This window comes from Mirounga leonina, unplaced genomic scaffold (assembly GCF_011800145.1).
Source record: "Mirounga leonina isolate KUSES-001 unplaced genomic scaffold, KU_Mleo_1.0 Mir_150, whole genome shotgun sequence".
NCBI classification, from domain to species: domain Eukaryota; kingdom Metazoa; phylum Chordata; class Mammalia; order Carnivora; family Phocidae; genus Mirounga; species Mirounga leonina.
Genome location: NW_023270374.1, coordinates 28742479 through 28761150, shown reverse-complemented (window position 1 = coordinate 28761150; position 18672 = coordinate 28742479). Strand labels below are relative to the sequence as shown.

At 51.4% G+C, this 18672-nt stretch overlaps 2 protein-coding genes across 7 annotated transcripts; one reads left to right on the top strand and one right to left on the bottom strand.

Moving 5' to 3' along the window:
- The first annotated feature begins 675 nt into the window (after positions 1–675).
- On the top strand, positions 676–11386 carry BLCAP (BLCAP apoptosis inducing factor). Of its 4 annotated transcripts, none has more exons than XR_004679472.1 (3): positions 795–1185; positions 2014–4569; positions 9436–9528. XR_004679472.1 is itself a non-coding variant. In XM_035006292.1 (2 exons), the coding sequence occupies exon 2, from the start codon at positions 9612–9614 to the stop codon at positions 9873–9875; it is 264 nt and encodes an 87-aa protein (XP_034862183.1). In that variant the 5' UTR covers positions 676–780; positions 9436–9611; the 3' UTR covers positions 9876–11386. The 4 variants fall into 4 exon arrangements, 2 of the variants coding, with proteins under 2 accessions (XP_034862183.1, XP_034862182.1); XR_004679471.1 differs by having other exon boundaries at positions 1987–4569; XM_035006292.1 differs by lacking the exons at positions 795–1185; positions 2014–4569 and adding an exon at positions 676–780 and having other exon boundaries at positions 9436–11386.
- Positions 5301–7684, bottom strand: NNAT (neuronatin). 3 transcript variants are annotated; one of them, XM_035006290.1, is made up of 3 exons: positions 7466–7681; positions 6457–6532; positions 5301–6227 (listed from the first exon to the last, which is right to left on the bottom strand). In XM_035006290.1, the coding sequence occupies exons 1-3, from the start codon at positions 7676–7678 to the stop codon at positions 5998–6000; spliced, it is 519 nt and encodes a 172-aa protein (XP_034862181.1). In that variant the 5' UTR covers positions 7679–7681; the 3' UTR covers positions 5301–5997. The 3 variants fall into 3 exon arrangements, with proteins under 3 accessions (XP_034862181.1, XP_034862178.1, XP_034862180.1); XM_035006287.1 differs by having other exon boundaries at positions 6452–6532; positions 7466–7661; XM_035006289.1 differs by lacking the exon at positions 6457–6532 and having other exon boundaries at positions 7466–7684.
- Positions 11387–18672: the final 7286 nt, after the last annotated feature.

The window sequence follows — 18672 nt, the reverse complement described above, 5'->3', positions numbered from 1 at the left end:
CCAAATTTGTTATCATTCCTCTGATGAAAATGGCTTATTACTCTCAAGATAAAATCCAAATTCATTTGGTAGCGCTACCTGCACTACTCCTTGCTCACCCCCACCCTGCTCCTTCCCACCTCATCTGGGACAAGTGGTTCTTTCTGCTATAACATTTCCCCACTCACTCTTGCCCTGCACAACTCCTAATTGTCCTTAGTTTCTCAATCTAAATGTCAGCTTCTCAAGGAGTATCCACCCTCACCCCTTACCCCATGTTAGGACCCCATTCATTTTTCATAACCCTCCTTACGTTCTCCCACTACACTTCCCATGCTGCATAATTATATATTGATTTGATTAATATTAACAGTCATTATTTGCTGACTCTCGTTCCTCCGCCCCTTCGCTTTCCCCCCACTAGACTGGCAGAGGCTTGCCACCCTCCACTCCACCCTCCTGCCTTTAGCGCTGCACTTACAGGTAGTAAGCGCTCAAGGAATGCGCTTAATGGGCTAATAAACGATTCCTGACTCGTTCAATCCCCATAACAACTCTATGAGGTAAGCATTTCATCAGACCTAGGGAAGCTGAGAGTCGGGGTGGGCAAGTTGCCCAAGGTACAGGGAAAGGGGAGGAGTCAGGTCCTAAGTTCTGAACCCGATTTCTCCGCTCCTGAACTTTGGCCCCTTTGTGAAAGGGCCAGGGAGAGGGTGGACTTTGAGCCACGAGGTTTGCCACGGATGACACAGGGGATCCACGCAGGGAACCGGAATCAAGAGCTCACCTACGAAGACTAAGGTACGCCCCCTCGGCGCTCCATGAGTAAGGATCACAATCTGCTGCATATGCATGAGGGGACCATGAGGCCGTGATTCGGGACTACCCGATATGCGCCTGATTAAAAATTCTTCGGGCTTGAAGACTTGAGAGCCCCCTCAGTTCCTCACAGACACATAGAAAATTTTCGAGGGCGCATCTGAGGCGAACATTGCGGGATATCTGGCAAAGACGACCCTAATCTGGGGTTTATGATCAGGCGTCTTCTGGGGGCAGCCCAATGCCAGGAGGGGTCCTCGGTCTGCTCCCCTAGAAGACGAAGGGGGCGTCTCCCCGGCTTCCTGCGGCGTCGGTGGCGAGCTGAGGTGGAGGCAGGCTGCGGCAGCGAAGGCGACAGTGGCGGCGGCGCCATGGCAGGGCTCGCAGGTACCGTGGCGTCGGCCCCCTGGGGACGGGATGAGAGGCCCTCAGTGTGGCGGCGCCGCCATGTTGTCCCTTCGGGGTCACCTTAAGGCGTGCCCGGTCCCTTTCTGGGGTTTTCCTTCCGCGCACCCAGGGGGCCACCCCTGTCCGGTGTCACGTGATTGCCCTGTGTGGCCCCAGCCTGGGCCTTGGGGGCCCTTCCGCGGCCCGAGGGCGAGTCACCGGACCCCTGGGTCTCGTTCTGGCCTCCAAGGTCAGTGCTCGCCTGTCTGTTCCCGGGCCGGGACAGGCTGAGTCGGGGAGCGCGGGGCTGAGGGGCGCGACTGCCACCTCTTCGGCCCTGGGGCCCATGGCAGGGGGCCCAGCTTCTGAGAGTCCTGTTACTCTGTCCCCGCTACTTCAGTCGCATTTTTTAAATCAGAAGGGGCGTGGGTGAGTGGGGCGAAAGGGGGTCTCCCGCCCCAGGCACCCGCTTTGGTGTCTAAGGTGATGGGGTCATAGGTTGACGCTCTGCTTTGAGTCGCGAGTGTTTCTTACTCTCTCGTAACTTTACATCAAGTCTGGACACCCGTTTCCTTCCCTCCAGTATATATGGGGAGTGGCCTTCAAGGCCAGCTGAAGGAACGGAATGCCTGGCACACCAATGGCCTAGAAAGAAGAATGGGGGATGGGGAACAGTTCTTTATCCTTACCCCTTCCAAACCTTCTGTATGTTCCTTCCAGGCCTCCGTGTCCCTTTTCAACGCTAAATGTTGGGACAGACTGGGGTCTGTCCTAGGGAGGAAATGATCTTTCTGTTTATAGGTTCGGATCGTGTTTTATCCCTTTCAGGGAGCTGGTGTGTTGGGAACAGCTTCTGTTTGCCCTGCCTGACATGGTCCAACCATCCCCTCAGCCTTCTGGACAGCAACACCAAAGCCAGGACAAAAAAAAAAAAAAAAGTTCCAGCTTAAGTGCTAATGCCAAGTGTTAGATCTTGTTTATTTGTTTGTTTTAAATCAGAGACTAACCTCAAGCAAATCTGTTAAAAGATTCAGAGCCCTGGTCAGTTTCCTGTGACCAGATCAATTCCGGATCTGTAATTGGTCTTGTTAGAATTGCTGCCAAAAACAGTTTAACCTTTTATCTGTAATATGTTGTTTCAAAGAGGAATCTGGAAGTCTGGGTTTGGCTGTCTTTTTTTGTTGTTCTCTTATCTTTGAAACATATGCATTCCATTTCAAGCCTGTCACTGTGTGCTATACCAAGGACCATGTGTTGCCTGCCTTTTTGACTTCCTGTTCTGGGAATGCTCAGGAATCTGGATCCTGCTGGGGTATGGGCCCTGTTGGGAGGGAGAAGGGGTGGAGGGGAGGGTGAACAGGATCATTCCCAGAGAAGATGGTGACATGTCTCTGGGGCATATAGAGGAAGTCAGAGATCACCAGGGAAAACGAGACTGTTGTTAGACTAATGTTTTGTGTGTTGTGTGCGGTTTGTGCACTTTTAAATCTCTGGGGGTAAAACTAACTGCAAATTCAGAATCTCACTTTAGGGTGCTGGCTCCTGAGTAGATACAAGTTTGAAAATAGATATGTAGCACATGGCTCACAGCAAACCTGCTCCCTCATCCAATGCAGGTGTAATAAGCTGTTGCTGTCCTGCAGCTGAAGCTTAAGAAGCTTGGCCCCCCACCTCTTCCTTCAGTCACAATCCAAATACTCCACAGATAGAGATAGCAGTGTCACATGGCACCCCACACCTCTGAAAGTCATGGTACCTACCCCCCCACCCCCCCTTGGAGCTTAACTGGTTAGGCTGAGACACTGACCTCCTTCTTGGAGCATTAGTGCCAAAAGTCTTGTCTTTCCAAGGCCATTCCAATCCCCGCACAACTCATCTGCTATATCCTTGGTTTTACAGGGGCAAAGCCTTTTGGGGGTGGTAGAGACAGTTTAGGAAAAAGGGAGGCCTGTGGACTAAGGGCCTGCAATAAAATTCTAGTCATTTTTAACTTCTGCCATTGCTCTCTATCAGAATAAAATGTTTTAATGGCACTGCTTCTGGAAAAATTTTTATAAACAAGGTGTGTTTGGACCAGACTTCTAGGCACCACACAGGAATAGAAAGTGGACGCATTCCTTCTGCCTTCTCCAGTGGGTTGTTTGCTGCCAGAACATGAGGGTTTGGGGATGAGGGATGAAAGTGGGGGAGTGGACACTGCACACTCAAACCCACCCATGTGGATGCAGGCCACCAGGACAGCCCTTGCCTGGAAGTCTGTCATCTCACCATGCCACTTGGATGGATGGGTGGATGGAGAAGCCCCGCAGATGGGCTTTGCCAAGATTATCTGGAAAGCCCTGGGGCTGCCAGCAGCCTCCTGCCTTTTAAAGGGGGTACAGGAGGCTAAGGGGAGCATGCTCTGTCCAGAACAGCCAGACCCTTCCATACCTGTCTATCTGAACTCAGCTCCCTTATAACTGGGCTGAGGTTACAGCATGTGGGACAGTGGGACTGTGGGCATACCCCTTGAAGGCTCTGAGGTGAGGCAGTCTTCATTGAGAACACATGTTGAAACGTTCACGGTTCTGTGGGCTTAGTGTGGAAAACCACAGCAACTCCCAGTCTTGAGGCCTGCCAAGAAATGGCTTCAGAAGGGAGGTGTGGGCATTGCCTGCTGATGAGTCACCCTGGGGCAAGAGGAGACCCACCTCACCTTCAGGCTAAAGTAGAAGCTGGAGCCACCCAGCCTAAGGAAGATGGGAGTCTCTGATTACACATCCTCACCCCAGTTCCCATGGGTCCTGATGGCCACTTTGATGGCAGAATGTTTCTAGTATCCTGGAGTTCACTGGGATCTTAGCAGCGCTTTTATAGAGGGGAACTGAAGGTGGGGGGTAGGAGATGACCTAGCCAGTTTCCCTGGGCTGATTGATGACAAAGCCCAGTACCAGAACTGAGGTCTGTACCCTCTCCCCCCATAATTCTCTGATGCCGTGCTAAAGATATAGGTACCTCTGGAGGTGCCGGCAGTGGGGTTTAGAAACTTCAGGGGTTGCTTAGAGGAGGGGAAATATCAGGCTCAGGGGGCAAGGTGCTTTGTGCTCCAGAAGTGTTTGCAGCAACTGTGACTAAGGGATTTGAGGAAGTGGCAGAGAGATTTATGGCCCTCCAAATCCTCCCTTGGTGTTGACCCAGGAACAGGTGTGTAGTGACAGGGACACATTACGCCAGAGACGAGGCTGAACAGGCGGCAGGGCCATTTGGTGAGGCAGTCAGCTAACCATGTGAAAGGAGTCCTGACTCAAGAGTGAAAGAGGGGAGAAAGAAGTCAGGAGCTGAACAGCCAGCCCACCCGCCCACCTACCCTGACATGGCAGGAGAGAGCCCAGGGCCAGGGACCTGGTAAGCACCCCTAAGAATATTGAGGCTAATGCCAGAAGTGGAGAACCCACTAATGGGGAGAGCTAGAGAGAGGTTCCCAGGTGTCGGGGAGGAGACCTGGAGAGTACTAAGGCAGGGCAGAATGCCCTTGTAGTGGTCCTGGTAGGGGTTATAGGGCCTGGAGGGATAAGCTGGGCAGAGGAGGCACCACACCACACCTCTTATCCGATACTCATTATCAGCCAGTGCCCACCCTGCCCAGTGCTCATTTCCTTGGGGTTCCTAGATGGAGCTAAAGCTTTGTGTTCTGAAGCCCTGAATCACTTCCTTGGTCTCTAGTACCCCATCTTGAGGGTTATTCCCACCTTTCTTGCCTTCTCTCATCTTTCCTGCCAAGGTCCCTTATTCCAGGACAAGTGAAGGCATCCACCCCTCTGGGGAGGGTAAGGGGTCCTTTATTCTGAGACCACAAAAGATGTAGACGTTTCTTTTTGGGGTGGGGAAGTGTTCCTTTATCTCTCAGAATAGTGCTAAGTGAAGATGGAACTGGGTGTGTGAGCGTCCCAGCTTATTTCCCCTTTGTTCCCCTGCCCCAACAACGGTGCACCAGCCCAGTCTTAAGGAGTATGTGTTGAAGCCGTGAAAGAAGTCACAAGAGACAGCTTTTTGGTGCACCTCCACCACCCCGCAGGGTCCTGGGACACGGTGCGAGATGGGGGAGGTACTGGTTTTTTATTTTTTTGTAGAGGTGGTCCCTGTCCTCCAGGAGCTTACAATCTAGCTGGGGAGACACAACTAATGCACACTTATACAATCAGTACAATTAGCGATTACCACAATATTGACCACAACTGCGTGAGACCAGGGAAAGCAAGATCAGTGAGGGGCTGGGGGCTTGGAGAAGGTGTTTTAGTGAAGATGGGATCATTTACTGGTTGAATAGGTCCAAATTGAGTGACACATTTCTTTGGGTTGACTCAGGAGGCAGTGGTGGGGGGAAGGGGATTGAGGGAGCAAAGGCAGCAAGGCTGGAATGCACGTGTTGGCGAGGGACAGTGAGCGGGCCCCACTCTGTTTCTTACCCCTCCTCCCTCACTCTCGCCCTCAAGTCCCGCCACAGAGGCACGCAGCTGGCGCCTTGTCTGCTGCATCGGGGTTCAGGGCTTCGGCTGGTGATGCTGGAATGTCCATTCTGCTGGCTGGTGCGGTTGTCTGGATCTCTGTGGTGGGGCCTGTTGGCATGGCCGTGGCTGCGGGGCTGGGATGGCACTGTCCCGACTTGTTCCAGATCAGAATGCATTGCCTGTGCCCAGATCTCGGGGGTATGCTCCCCCCACCCCCCCTCTTCCCTCTACCCCGCCCAACAGTCGGAGGGGTGCAAAGGGGTTTGGAAGGGATCTGGTATTGTCATCATTGTCGGTGCTGCTTCTCCCGGGGCCTACCGGCCCCTCACTGACCTTGGCAAATGCTCCTCTGGCGAGAGAGCACAGGGGACCCCCCATTCCTGCGCGGCACTGGCTCCCATGCTGGCCGAGAAGCACAGGAGCACCTGGTGACAAGGCCGCCCAGGGCTGGGGGCTGGGGCCTCAGTTGGGGGCTCGCTGCCGGCGCTCTCCCAGCACCTGCCGCCCGGTCCTCGACACCGTGTACGCCAGCTTCTGCAGGGAGTACCTGAACACCTGCAGCGAGAGACCCGGGACCTGCCCTTAGAGGCAGGCACCCGCAGCCAGTCTGCAGCGCTGCCGTGCCCGCCCCCACCCCACCCCCTGCCCCGCCTGCCGGTCGGACTTAAGAGAGGCAGGCGCGGGCGCAGCTTGTCCACGAGTCAGGGCAGCTGGAGCTTTTCCAACTGTGCTGAAGGCTGCATGGCAGCAAGCTGATTGGACCCACAACTTAGGTATACCTCACTTCTCGCAATGGGCTGTGTCCCTGGAGGATTTCGAAAAGCGAATCCTACCCAGTAAATGCAGCATTCCAGGAACACCTTGAAGGAAATATGCGATTCCTTTGGCAAAGGATTCCTTTAGCAGGGAAGTCTTCCTGCAAGGGGTGCTTTTAGGGTAAATGATCTCATGGGCAAAGTGCTTTCTTCTGATTTATTTTTACAAAGCACTCTGCCTCTATTTGATTTTTTTTTTTTTAACAAAGCGAATTGTCAAAATTGGAAGCGCTTTTTTTCTCCCATTTTTCCTGCAAAGAACCTTTTCTAATTGTTTGCTTCAAAGCGCTTTTTATCCGATTCATTTTTTTTCTGTTAGCTCCTTTGTCTAATTTTTTCTGCAATGCGCCTTTTATCTAATGCATTTTTTTCTGCCAAGTGCTTTTGCCTGATTTATTTTTCCTGCAATGCGCATTTTCTCTAATTCATTTTTTCCCCGCAAATTACTTTTCTCTAATTCGTTGTGGGTTTTTATGAAGTGCTTTTTTTTTTTCCTGAGAAGTGTCTTTTTCTAACTTATTTTTGGTTCCACCTTCGCAAGCGCTATATATATATTGTTTTAAAGAAATTTCCCCGCAATGCGCAATTTTTTAAGGCAGAAAATTTTGCTATGCGAGCGTAAAGTCTCTTCGCAAAACAGAAGTGCCCCGCCTCCCTCCTGGGGTAGAGCCTGGGGTGTAGCGGGTTTTTCTTACCGCGTTGGTCGCTAAGAGCCTCGGCGATCGTCAGCGGCTGGCGCCCGCCGCGCCCCAACTCTTTGTTCCCGGCCGGGCGCGGGCGCACTGGGAAGGGTCTGCGCGAGGAGGAGGGCGCAGGGAACGCGCGGGGGCACGCGGTGCCGACCGCGGCACTCAGGCAAGCAGGGATCGCGGCAATAGGATAGGAAGGGGCCGGGAGGCGACAATTGCGACGTGGGCCTGCCGGTTAAGGGGGCGCGCATTGGGACCCCTCGCCCACCCGGACCCTGGGCACACTTACCTGCAGCAGCACGCGGAAAATGTACCAGCCGATGATGAGCAGCTCAGCTGAGGCTGCCGCCACTGCCGCCATGGTTCCAAGAGCGGTGGTTGAGTGGTTGAGAGCGAGCGTGGTTCGGCAAAGTCCGCCGATCTCTCGGAGTCCGCTGTTGGGCGCACTGCCGCAGCCGCGGTGGCCGCGCCTTAAGTATCCGCCCGCCACCCAAGTGCGCATGCGCGTTTGGGGGTGTCCATTGAGGAGGGGTGGCCGGGGGCGCTCCTTATTCGCCAGCAGAGGAAAAAATAATCAATCTGCTCTTTCCACACCGACCCCCGCCTCCTGAGTTCCATCTTAGCCCCTTTCCAGAAGATTCCGCTGTGCCCGCTTTTGAATTTTAGTGTAAAATGGAGGGGAACTGCAACTCTTGAGTAGAGCAAAGGGCTGGAGTAGGGGGTGCACGCCTTTTGGCACGGAACTCCTCGGAGCTGTGGCCTGCAAATCCAAGCCCAGTGTCCAGTGGCACACCAGGCCCCCACCTTGGGCACGGGTGGAAAACCAGGAAAACCCAACTTAGGGATCATCTGCCCCGCAGAGCAAAAAAAAAAAAAAAAAAGTGTCCCTTCCCGGAGCCTTGGCTTCATAGGCCCCTGGTCAGTACTCTTACTCTGGTATTTGATGTGCTGTAAGCCCGTGTCCTCTGCTTCCCGAGAGTCCCTGAGCACGGAACTTTTCTCTGATTCTTTGCATCCCGCTTCTTACGGTTACTACCACGGTGACGATTGAAAGGAACAGAGCCAGGGCACTGAGCTCTAGGCGCAAAAGTGGTAGTCACCGGGTATCTACCCTGTGGGAGGAATGCGGGAGGGATTGGCGCCTTTGTGTGCGTGGAAAGGATGGGATGAGCTTTCCGAGAAGTGGTCGAAAAATGCTCCAGGATCATTTCTGCTGGACAGGTCTTTTCAACCTCTCTCTCCTGCTCCCCTCCCCCCAGGCCCTGGTAGGTCTTAATGCAGCCAGCGAGGTTCTTTGTGCCCGTTGCACTGGGCAGCTGGAGCTTGGAATGGGGTTTTGCTACCGCCACCAGAGGGTTGTGGCTGCCGCAGGTCCATTTCCAGGCACAGCGGGAAAGACCGGAGCGCGGTCTGCGAGCTCAGCCCCAGCGCACTGGTGGCCCGCCACTGGAGAGCACCTCTCCAGCAAGCTTCCTAGCACAGGGGCCAAATGGCATTTGCCCCTATGTGGATAGAAATTAATTTTGATTAAAAGCTCACAGAGGTCAGGTTCTGTACAGCGCCAGCAGCAGATGGAAAGTGTAAGTGATCCAAGTGAGGCCAGTTTGGATGAAGTAGCATGGTGATTTTTTTTTTCTACATTGACTTTTGAAGAAGTTGGCTGGTTTTGGCAAAATGATGCTGGGCTGCCATCTTAAAAGAAAATATTTGGTAGTGCTGCCACCGCCGCCCCGCAGAGCGTGCAAGGACCCACTGCCTGCGAGCTCCAGTTGGCAGTGAGGTGCGTTAACTCTCCCCTGAGCACCTGCTGTGACAGATACTAGATACAGAACCAAACCCTGTTCTTATTTTGTGGGGGCACAGCACGGAGCCCATGGCCATCCGGGAGCAACCACAGGGCGGTATTGTGAGGTCTGGGCCCCTTGAGGACGGGCTGCAGCCCCAGGAGGCGATACATGATCTCTGCTGGGCAGGGCCCAGGCAAAGCCAGTCCACTGTGCCAGACCTGCCCGAAGAGCCCTCTGGCTCAATTCCCTGATAAGCCCCGGGGAGATACCCCAAGAGCTTCCTGAAATGGTGATGTGGAAAGGAGTAGACTTCCATGGGTGGGCAGGGAGGAAAGGGCATTCACATTTGCTGTTGTTAACCATGATCCATTTTCCCAAATAAGTATACATTCTGTTCCTGTTTTTTTTTTTGTTTTTTGTCTGTCTGTCTGTTTTTTGTCTGTTTGTCTGTTGTGTTGACTTTTCTCTTCAGGATCCGTGCTGCCTTGGTGATCCCGGGCTGACAGCCAGAGAGCACAGCGGCTCAGCTCCTGGAGAGTGAGGGTTGAAGAAAGCGGAGGGCAGCTGCCTGCGCCCCCTGGCTCCCATTAGGTCGGTTCCTGCAGCGGTGCCCGGTGGCCTTGGTGAAGGCCCTGCCCAGCAGAGATCATGTATTGCCTCCAGTGGCTGCTGCCCGTCCTCCTCATCCCCAAGCCCCTCAACCCCGCCCTGTGGTTCAGCCACTCCATGTTCATGGGCTTCTACCTGCTCAGCTTCCTCCTGGAGCGGAAGCCTTGCACAATCTGTGCCTTGGTTTTCCTGGCAGCCCTGTTCCTCATCTGCTATAGCTGCTGGGGAAACTGTTTCCTGTACCACTGCTCTGATTCCCCGCTTCCGGAATCGGCGCACGACCCCGGCGTTGTGGGCACCTAACGGCCTGCCCAGTTAGCTTTCCAAGGAAGCAGAAGATGGGAGGGGAGGCATTGACATAGGTCATAAAGCATTGGAGTTTCAAATCCCGCAGCCCCGCGGGTGCCACATTCCTGACGGCGCCTTTCTTGGCCTGTGATGTTTTATCCTTATAATGTGAATAATGGCACTGACCGGTGCTTTTATTGTAGAGTCCTGTAGTTGTGGGTGGTCTTGTGATTGTGTGTGTTCTGTCCCCATCTCGGTCCCCCCCCCCCCCCAGGCTGGCAGGATGGTCACTCCCCTCGCCTCATTCCTGCGAGGAGTCTGCGCCCATCCTAGTCCACCGTCCCAGCATGACCTGGGCAGATAAAATGCCAGTCTTGTCACCTCTGTGACCCTTCCTTGTCAGGGTCTCTTCCCATCCCAGAATGTTACCATCCCCTCCGTCCCTGTCCTGGTTTCCCTTTAGTTCTCTCCTACCCCTTTCCTTTTTGGGGGAGCACCTGTCTAAGACAGGGCTCATTTTTGCACTTATCTCGAATTTAAAGAGATTGCTGACGCCCGAGAGCCTCGCTTTTTCATCCTTCTTTCCCTGGTCAGCAGCCCAGACAGAAACGTGTCTTGACTGTTTGTTGTCCACAAATCTGCAGTATTTTTTCCACTTCATTTTTAAGAAAGAAGTAACATATCTGTTGCTCTTTCACCTGAGTGTCTGGGCTCATGCTTACCAGCCCAGCCTCACTTTCTTTGCCCTTCCTCCTGCCTTTCTCAATTGTCCCCAGGAGGGGGGCCTCACTGTGTCTCCCGTGCATGCTCTGCAGGATTGAGGTGTGGTGTGTTCATGTAGATGTAGCAGTCCCCAGAGTGAATGGAAGAGTACTCGTGTGTTTCATAACAGCCATGATCCCCTTGATAGGTGTTTGGATGTTTTTGGTGTGCCGTGAGTGTGTGTGTGTGTGTGTGTGTATACAAATATATGTGTATATTCCTTTTAAAGAAGCTTTATCGAACGTGTTCTGATTTTGAGGTTTAGCAATAGCTAGCTATAGTAGGTGCTGCTACAGTTTTTATTTAGCATGGGGATTGCAGGGTGACCAGCACACTGGACTCCGTGGTGGTTCAGACAAGACAGAGGGGAGCGGTGGCCATCGTCCTTGTGCCAGGAGTTCCTTCAGTCCTGCGCATATAGACTGTACATTATGAAGAATACACAGGAAGACTTTGTGACTGTCACTTGCTTTTTGCTTTTTCTGCGCTTCAGTAACAAGTGTTGGCAAATGAGACTTTCTCCTGGCCCCTGCCCACTGGGGACCAGCATGGTTGTCCGTCCAGTCTCAGTCATCCATCTTTCTCTTGCCTGAGTGGGAAGGGTGGTGGGCCAGGCAGAGGACAGAACTGGAGGCAGTCCATCTAGGGAATGGGACCGTGAGGCCACACTTGTGGAACATTTGGACTGCTATTCTGGAGCTTTTATTTTCGGTGTGTTCGTTGCACAGCTGTTTGAAATGTTTAATAAAGCTTTATAAACTTTACTTTGTGGTTTTATGTGGCTGCAGTCCATTTGGGTTGTGGTGTTGGATTTCTGAGTTGGTGGGGGGCAGGGGGTAGCATGGAGGGGCTGAGTCCTTGGCGCCAGAGTACCTTAGCCTGAAAATTTGATCTGCTCTCTGGAGAGCAGATGGTGGGGTTGGGGGAGGGGAGGAGGGGGCAGGCCAGGCGGTGAACAGGAGGGAGTCTGAAAGTTTTTAGAGATGAGACATTTGTGTTTCTCAGCTCCCATGGCCTCTCGCCTGAAACTGTTTCCCTCCATAGGAGAGTTGAGTAACCGATCCCTTGACAAACAACTTGGGACAGCTGGAGCTCTAATCATCAAGGATTTTTATGGTGCTGCTTTTGAAGTAAAAATAAAGTGAAACCCCTTATGGCATTTCAAGTGGAAAAATAAATAAGACTGGCCTCCAACCAGGGGTCTTAAGGTGATGGCTGGAAGTGTGAGAGTGTGGCGGGTCCCTGTCATTGACGGGCACGTGCTCCTGTGGCTGTGACCTTTGAGACAAAGCAGGTAGCTTGTCAGGGACCTGGGCTGGGTGTCCACCTCTCACTCTCTTTTCCTTCCAGAAAACCTAACTGGAACACTGCTGTCCAAAGCACAGTGCTGTTATAAGGGTTTCTGGACATAACAGTTGCAAAAGGGCTTTGGTGATTTCATAGAAGGTCACATGTCTTATCTAGATTTTTAACTTACTGCTGTAAAGTTTTGTGTTATTTTCTCCTGCCCCTTTTAAATCTCCCCATTGTCAGTTTGTCCCTTTTCTCATTCCTAGCATTGTTGCTTGTCCATGCTTTCTCTTTCCTTGACCAAAACTTGCCAAAGAGTTATCCATTTTAAAGGTATTTTCAAAGAACTGAACTTGTATTGATTATATTTGCTGAGTATTTTCTGCCTGATCCTTTTGTGCTTTTACCTCTGAATTCTTCTTTTCTGGGTTTCTAGATATATTTCGTGGTTCAGCAAAGTCTTGACAAGCTGAAAAGTCCTACCCGTGGAAAGGAGAGTTTATTCAGCAAACATTGAGCCCCTGTACGAGGCTTGCTGGGGATTTCAGGGGCAAGACCCAGGCCTGACCCTCCAGGAGCGCATGATTCTAGCCTAGTGGGGAAGACTTAAGAAAATAGACAATTGCAAATTCCAAAAACAAGCAAACAAAAAAGGCTTTTGTGGCCCCACTCTCCTGTGGAGGCACCTGGATGATAAATGAAGCCAAGATTATTATTTTGCTCTCCCTCAGAAAGCAGCTTTCTGTCGTAGATCAAGCCTGCTTAAGTGTTACAAACAGGCCTCCTTCTGAAAGATGTGTGGCCCTTTCCAGCAGGGAGCCCCCAGCCCACTCCAAGGTGACTGCCAAATCAGCATTCTGTCTGCCCCGCAGTGCGGTGCGGCTTTCCACCTTGACCCTGCCTCCTCTTCCTGAAACGCCTTTCAGGAAAATGAAAAGTAGATACCTCTTCTGGAAAAGAGCAGGGGCACCGGGCCTTAGAAAATCACGCTCTGCAATCCCTCTGGATCCTGTGGCTCCCAGTATGAGACGGTTGCTCATGGGGTACCTGCTAACCCCAAGACCCCATGAAGCCTTGGGCTGGGCTTCTGTCAGAACTGGTCTGTACCCTGCTCTGGACCTGTTTCCTTATAGGTAAAATGTGGTCTTTGGAGCAAACAGTTCCTAGCTCTAAATACTGGGAGTCCTTCCTGGGATCTTCAGGTGCTCCTGGATACACTTGAGGAAGGTGACTGAGCTCTGGGAAGGTGGCAGTGCCCCTGCAGGACAGCCTGCTTTCTGCAGGCTGCTTTCTGCTAATGCTTTCTGCTTTAGTCAGTGTACCGTGTGAACCCAGATATGCCTCTGTCAGGAAGCCTTCCTGAACTTCGTCCCTTCCTCTTCATAGTGACTGGGTTCCTCCCACCCCTCAAGGGAACCGGCACTGTTATTCAGTCAGGGGGTACTTACCAGAATCTGTGTAGGGTCTAGGCCTGGGGGCCACACGAGGTGGATATCCCTGCCATTAGGGAGTCATCCAGGCTAGTGGGAAAGGGCATGACCTTGGGCAGACAGTCCCACCGATATGTATGAAACTATGAATTGTGGCAGATGCTATAATAGGAGTCTAAAAGGGGATCTGATGCAGGCCGGGGGAGGATTGGTGTTCAGGCTGAGACCTGAGGACAAATATAAATGTTTGAGCAGTGAAATAATACATGAGATGTTATTTCTCAGCATCTCATCAAGCATCTCTGTTCTTGAAGATAAAGAAATGGGACTGAAAGTAAAATGAAGGGCCACCAGTATCTGGCTGTCTTAGAATCAGCCCAGACGGCTTTTGGCAATAGAGGTCAGGCTGTTCAAAGCTTTGAGGACTCTGCTGGGAGATACTGAGGGGCCCAAGGCTGACATCCTGGTGGTGGGCCCCAAAACAATCCTGAGAACTCTTCAGTTTCCAGCTGACTGGAACCATCACAAACGAGGATCTGGTGGGAATAGGGGATAACCCAATCAGAACAGCATTTTTAAGGTGGGATTCTTTCAGCAAGGAATGGGGCAGCTAGCATGTGAGCAGTGAAAGCTACAGGGCTGTCAAGAAGGCCATTGCCCTGTCCAGCTCCCTGGGAACGGGGAGAAGGAGATCTCAGGCATACCAGTGGGTGGGGAGGGGAGGGCAGGAGCTGGGGAGGCTGGAGGATGGAGAAAGGTGATGGAAGGAAGGCTGCCTCCCATTGAACTGCTGCAGAAAAGGAGGCCAGAGAAGGGTTGTCACCAGTGTCCAATCCCAATCCCCCACAGCCAGTGCAAAACTTGCCCCTCACCCCCCACCCACCCCATAATGAGTGAAAGGGTCACCACTCTGAAAAGAGGGAAGAACTAAGAAGTGCTCTCCTCAGCAAGTGGTGGAAGGTGATCCTAACTCAGAGGGGCTGGTCCAACCTCTGCCCAGCACCTGCCTCCCCAGTGTCTTCCCAAAAGCCAGAAGAGGGGCAGTTTGGTCTGCCAAGCTTCAGAGAGAGAAGTCAGTAGCTTGAGAAAAACTGATTATACAGTGGGTTTGGGGAAGGGAGAAACCTGGCCAAGAAACAGCTGAAGGCTTTGTACAGAAGTCCTTGGTCTCCTTTGGGGTACTGGGACTCAAACAGTGGGAGTTGACTTGGGGAACAGTGTAGGACCAACAAACCTTGAGAGGAGAGGCTTCAGGGAGCCCCGGGTCCTATGCCCCCGCCTTTGTGACCATACCTCCCAGAGCCTGTTTCCTCACCTAGAAAATGGATATTATAATATCCACCGTAGCCTGGCTCAAGATAGAGTCTTCACAAATATTCCCTCTCTTCTGTGGCCCTCCACCTCCAGCCCCTGGGCTCAAGCCTCTTAGGGATGCGATCTGATCATCCAACTCTCCTGCTCATTCGTTCATGCCAGGAGCATTTGCCAGGCCCTGTGCCAAGCTCTGAGAAGCTGATGCAGAACCAGACCATGCCATCCTTGAGCTCAGCTCAGTGAGAGGGCGGCACCCCGGGAGTCCCATTACAGTGCCATATCTGGCCTCTCACCTCTTTTCCTGGGCAGCTGGGAATCTACACTTGGCCGGCTCACCACTTCTTCCAAAGCTAAACCCTCAGGCAATTCCCTGCCCCACACTGGTGGTTGCAGCCCTCTAAGGGGGCCTGATCCCCACCCACCTCATTTCCCATATGACTTTGCTGTCCTCTGCTCACTCTTTTCCAGGCCTCTGTTTCCCCATGGGGATGCCCGGGAGGGGACTGGACTGGAAGTCTTTAACATTTCCAAAGCCAAGGGTTAACTTCACCCTTGTTATTTCATTACCCTTGTTACTTCTTAGAGAGTGAAAGAAAGTATGTTACAATAAGCAAGTGTTTAATGAAAGGATTTTTTGCATTAAAGAATAAACTTCAAATCTATTGGGTGCAGAATCTTAGAGTCAGGGCACACTCGGGAAGGTCTTTGAGGGAGGAAGACAGACAAAGCCCGGCAGTGGCTCCCTGTTGCCTGTGCTCCCAACTTCTTAGCTTGGCCATCAACGCCCTGTGTAACCCTTGAGCGTGGGTGCTCGGTCTTTGTCCCTTGGCCAGGCACAGGCCTAACCAGACCTGGCAGGGAACCTGTGGATTGGCTGGCCAGGGGGATGGATGGAGGGATGGCCCTACTCAGTCAATCTCTTGGACTTCCTAAGGACTTAGGTGACCCAGTCCTTCCTACAAGTAAGAAAATTCAGTTTGCCTCCCAATCTCTTCTTAGCAACTCTGAAGTGACAATATTTTCCAGCCTCCAGACTAATATTTCACACACAGATATCACAGAGACTACTATTTCTCAGATGTGTGAGAAGAACCTTATAAAAGGTTCCACAGTCTGGCATCCTCCCTCTGGCAACAGGTGGCTATGAGTCACCTGTCTTCCCTGAGCCTCAGTTTCCCCATTTGTAAAATGAGGCAGTTGGACTAGATGATCTCAAGTTCTTTCCAGCTCTAGCATCGCCCTCAGATGCCCTGGTGCCTAGGGCAGTCACTGGAGAGGGGGCATGGTGACTCCAGGATCCGCTGTCAAGTCCATATCTTGGAGCATGAAAGAATCGTGGTGATGGCTGCAGCCCTCAGAAGATGAGCCTGGCAGAACTGGCTGGGAGATTTTTCCGCTGCTGGTGACATGTCCTGGCAGAGTCTGTGCAGGTAGGTTGATGCAGGTGAGGGGCAGGGTTGGGCTCTCCCTTCTCTTGTGATCCCTGAGTAATGGTTGTTTGCAGGATCAGAAGCCTCCATGACTGGTGGGTGCCAGCTAGATTCAGCCATTCATATTGGCAAAACAGTTGAAACGTCTTTTCACACACTGTCCTGGCGGGGCTTCCAGAAAGGTTTTCTGCTCTCATTCCTTGAAGTCGTCTCTGTATTTCATTGTCTGTGCCTGGATACCTACCTTCCCATACCTTCCCATAGCTTTCCAGCCCCCCATCCATGTTCTGTGAGAACATTGTGGCTCTGACGCCATAACCAGCCAGGAATGGCTTATCCCAGAGCCAGAGCCATGACAGGAAGACTTATCCAAAATTGGGGCTCTGACCATTGAAAGAAAAATATTAATCCATTTCCAGTGTCACCTCAGAGCACACATCCAAGTTCAAATCCTATTTTAAAAGGTCAGAAAGGAGATACAAGCCCATTAAAAACCAGGGAAGAGGGGCGCCTGGGTGGCTCAGTTGGTTAAGCGACTGCCTTCGGCTCAGGTCATGATCCTGGAGTCCCGGGATCGAGTCCCACATTGGGCTCCCTGCTCGGCAGGGAGTCTGCTTCTCCCTCTGACCCTCCTCCCTCTCATGCTCTCTGTCTCTCATTCTCTCTGTCTCAAATAAATAAATAAAATCTTAAAAAAAAAAACAAAAAAAAAAAAACCAGGGAAGAAAGGAATTGGATAATTAACAAGCGTCTGAATGGGGAACCCCACTAAGGTAAAAAGCAACAAAATGACATCAAGAAGGCAAAGACCAACCAATCTGACTACATCAAAACTAAGTATTTCCAGAATCAAACAATATCACAAACAGAACCAAAAAGCAATGGGTAAACTATTTGCAGATCCATAATGTGTAATAAGAACACAAGCAAAACCTTAACGGTAAAAATGCAACAGAGAAGTGTATAATTCACCTAAACCGACTTTACAGAAGAGGAAATAGAACTGACTAAAAATTTTTTGAAAAAATAATCCACTAATAACTGAAGATCACCAATAAAAAACATGAGGAGGGGCACCTAGGTGGTTCAGTTGGTTAAGCCTCCAACTCTTGGTTTTGGCTCAGGTTATGATCTCAGGATCATGGAATTGAGCCCTGCTTCAGGCTTCGTGCTGCGTGCAGAGCCTGCTTAAGATTCTCCCTCCCTCTCCCACTCCCTTGCTCACATGCTCTCTCTCTCTTAAAAGACAAAAAAAAAAAAAAAGAAATACAAGTTTTCCCCCCAACAAATTAAGGGGGGGGAGTTTAAGAATACCCGATGCTGATGAGGATACAGTGGGCCATGCACTATTATTCAGCACTAAGGGGACTGTGAATTGGCATAAACTTTTTGAAAAGTAGTATGATAGTCAAAGAGAAGAGAGAACTGAAAGTTTCAAGAAAGGGCAAGTGGCCTATGTATTTATACATTTATTGTCTTCTTTGTGTCAGGCATGGTGCTAGGTGTTAAAATATGAAGATGAATAAGCTATGGCATATCTTGGGCATATGGTCAAAGAGGTAAGACACACAGATACTAAAATGATGTGTAGTAAGAAGGCCAGAGATGTGCTTGGGACATGGACAAAGCATGGAGCAGCTGGGATGGGTGGTACAAGTGTAAGGCTTTATGGGAGTATCTGGGGGGTTCCTAGAAGAGCTGCCTGGATGAGCGGGAGTTACTCAGGCAGAGGGCAGAGACAGAAGTTAGCATCATGGATGAGCTTGTAGACAGTTCAGGGTTGCCAGAGCATGAAGTAAGAAGCAGGGGATGCAGAAGGTGGGACCAGATCACATAGTGCCATGTCTGTCTAATTCAAGAGTTGGGTCTTTTTCCTCTTGACAAGAGGGGGCCTTTGAAGCATTTTGAGCAGGCAGGTGCTGTGGTAAGATTTGTATTTTAGGGTGATTATTCTGGTTACTTGGAGACATTTGGAGGGGCAAGGGCTAATGAGATGATCGCCTTGGTCCAAGTAGAGAGGGCAAGTCCTGAATTAGGGCAGGGGCCAAGAGGATGGAGAGAAGGGAAAATTAGAAAAACCTGCTGACTGACTGATGGCTGGGTTAAAGAAAGAGTCAAGGATGCCTTCCCTGTTTCTGTCTTGGGTGACTGTGTGGATGGGAGAATACCTAAGAGAAAGGACAGACTCAGGGGCTGGAGGAGGATTGTTAAGCTCAATTTTGGACAGGTTGAGTGCAAGGTGGGCGTCCAGGTGGAGGTGGCCTATAAGGAGCTAGGCAGAGGGTTTGGATCCAGAAGGAGATTTGAACGAAAGATTTGGTTTATAACTGATTGCGATTGTAGCCATGGGCTTTGGTGAGCTGGCCCTTGGAGAAATGGCAGCTAAGAAAAGAATCCAGGCAGAGAACATCTTCCCCATGTAAGGGGTGGGCAGAGAGAAAGAAGAACCCACAAAGGCAAAAAGTCAGAAAAAGGTGGAAGAAAAGGTGGAAGAAGCACCTGGGGCCTGTGTTGGCATGCCAACCCAGGGATGTGGGGTATTTCCAGGAGGGAACACTCAGCAGAAAAAGGAGAAAAGCTAGGTAG

Bases quoted from the DNA above. Each gene is read 5' to 3' on its own strand.
- NNAT (XM_035006290.1), bottom strand. From the start codon at position 7,678: ATGCGCACTTGGGTGGCGGGCGGATACTTAAGGCGCGGCCACCGCGGC. The intron at 6,533-7,465 runs GTAAGTGTGCCC...ATTTCCTTCAAG, and splicing joins TTTTCCGCGTGCTGCTGCAG to GTGTTCCTGGAATGCTGCAT. The intron at 6,228-6,456 runs GTGAGGTATACC...CTCTCGCTGCAG, and splicing joins GACACAGCCCATTGCGAGAA to GTGTTCAGGTACTCCCTGCA.
- BLCAP (XM_035006292.1), top strand. From the start codon at position 9,612: ATGTATTGCCTCCAGTGGCTGCTGCCCGTCCTCCTCATCCCCAAGCCC.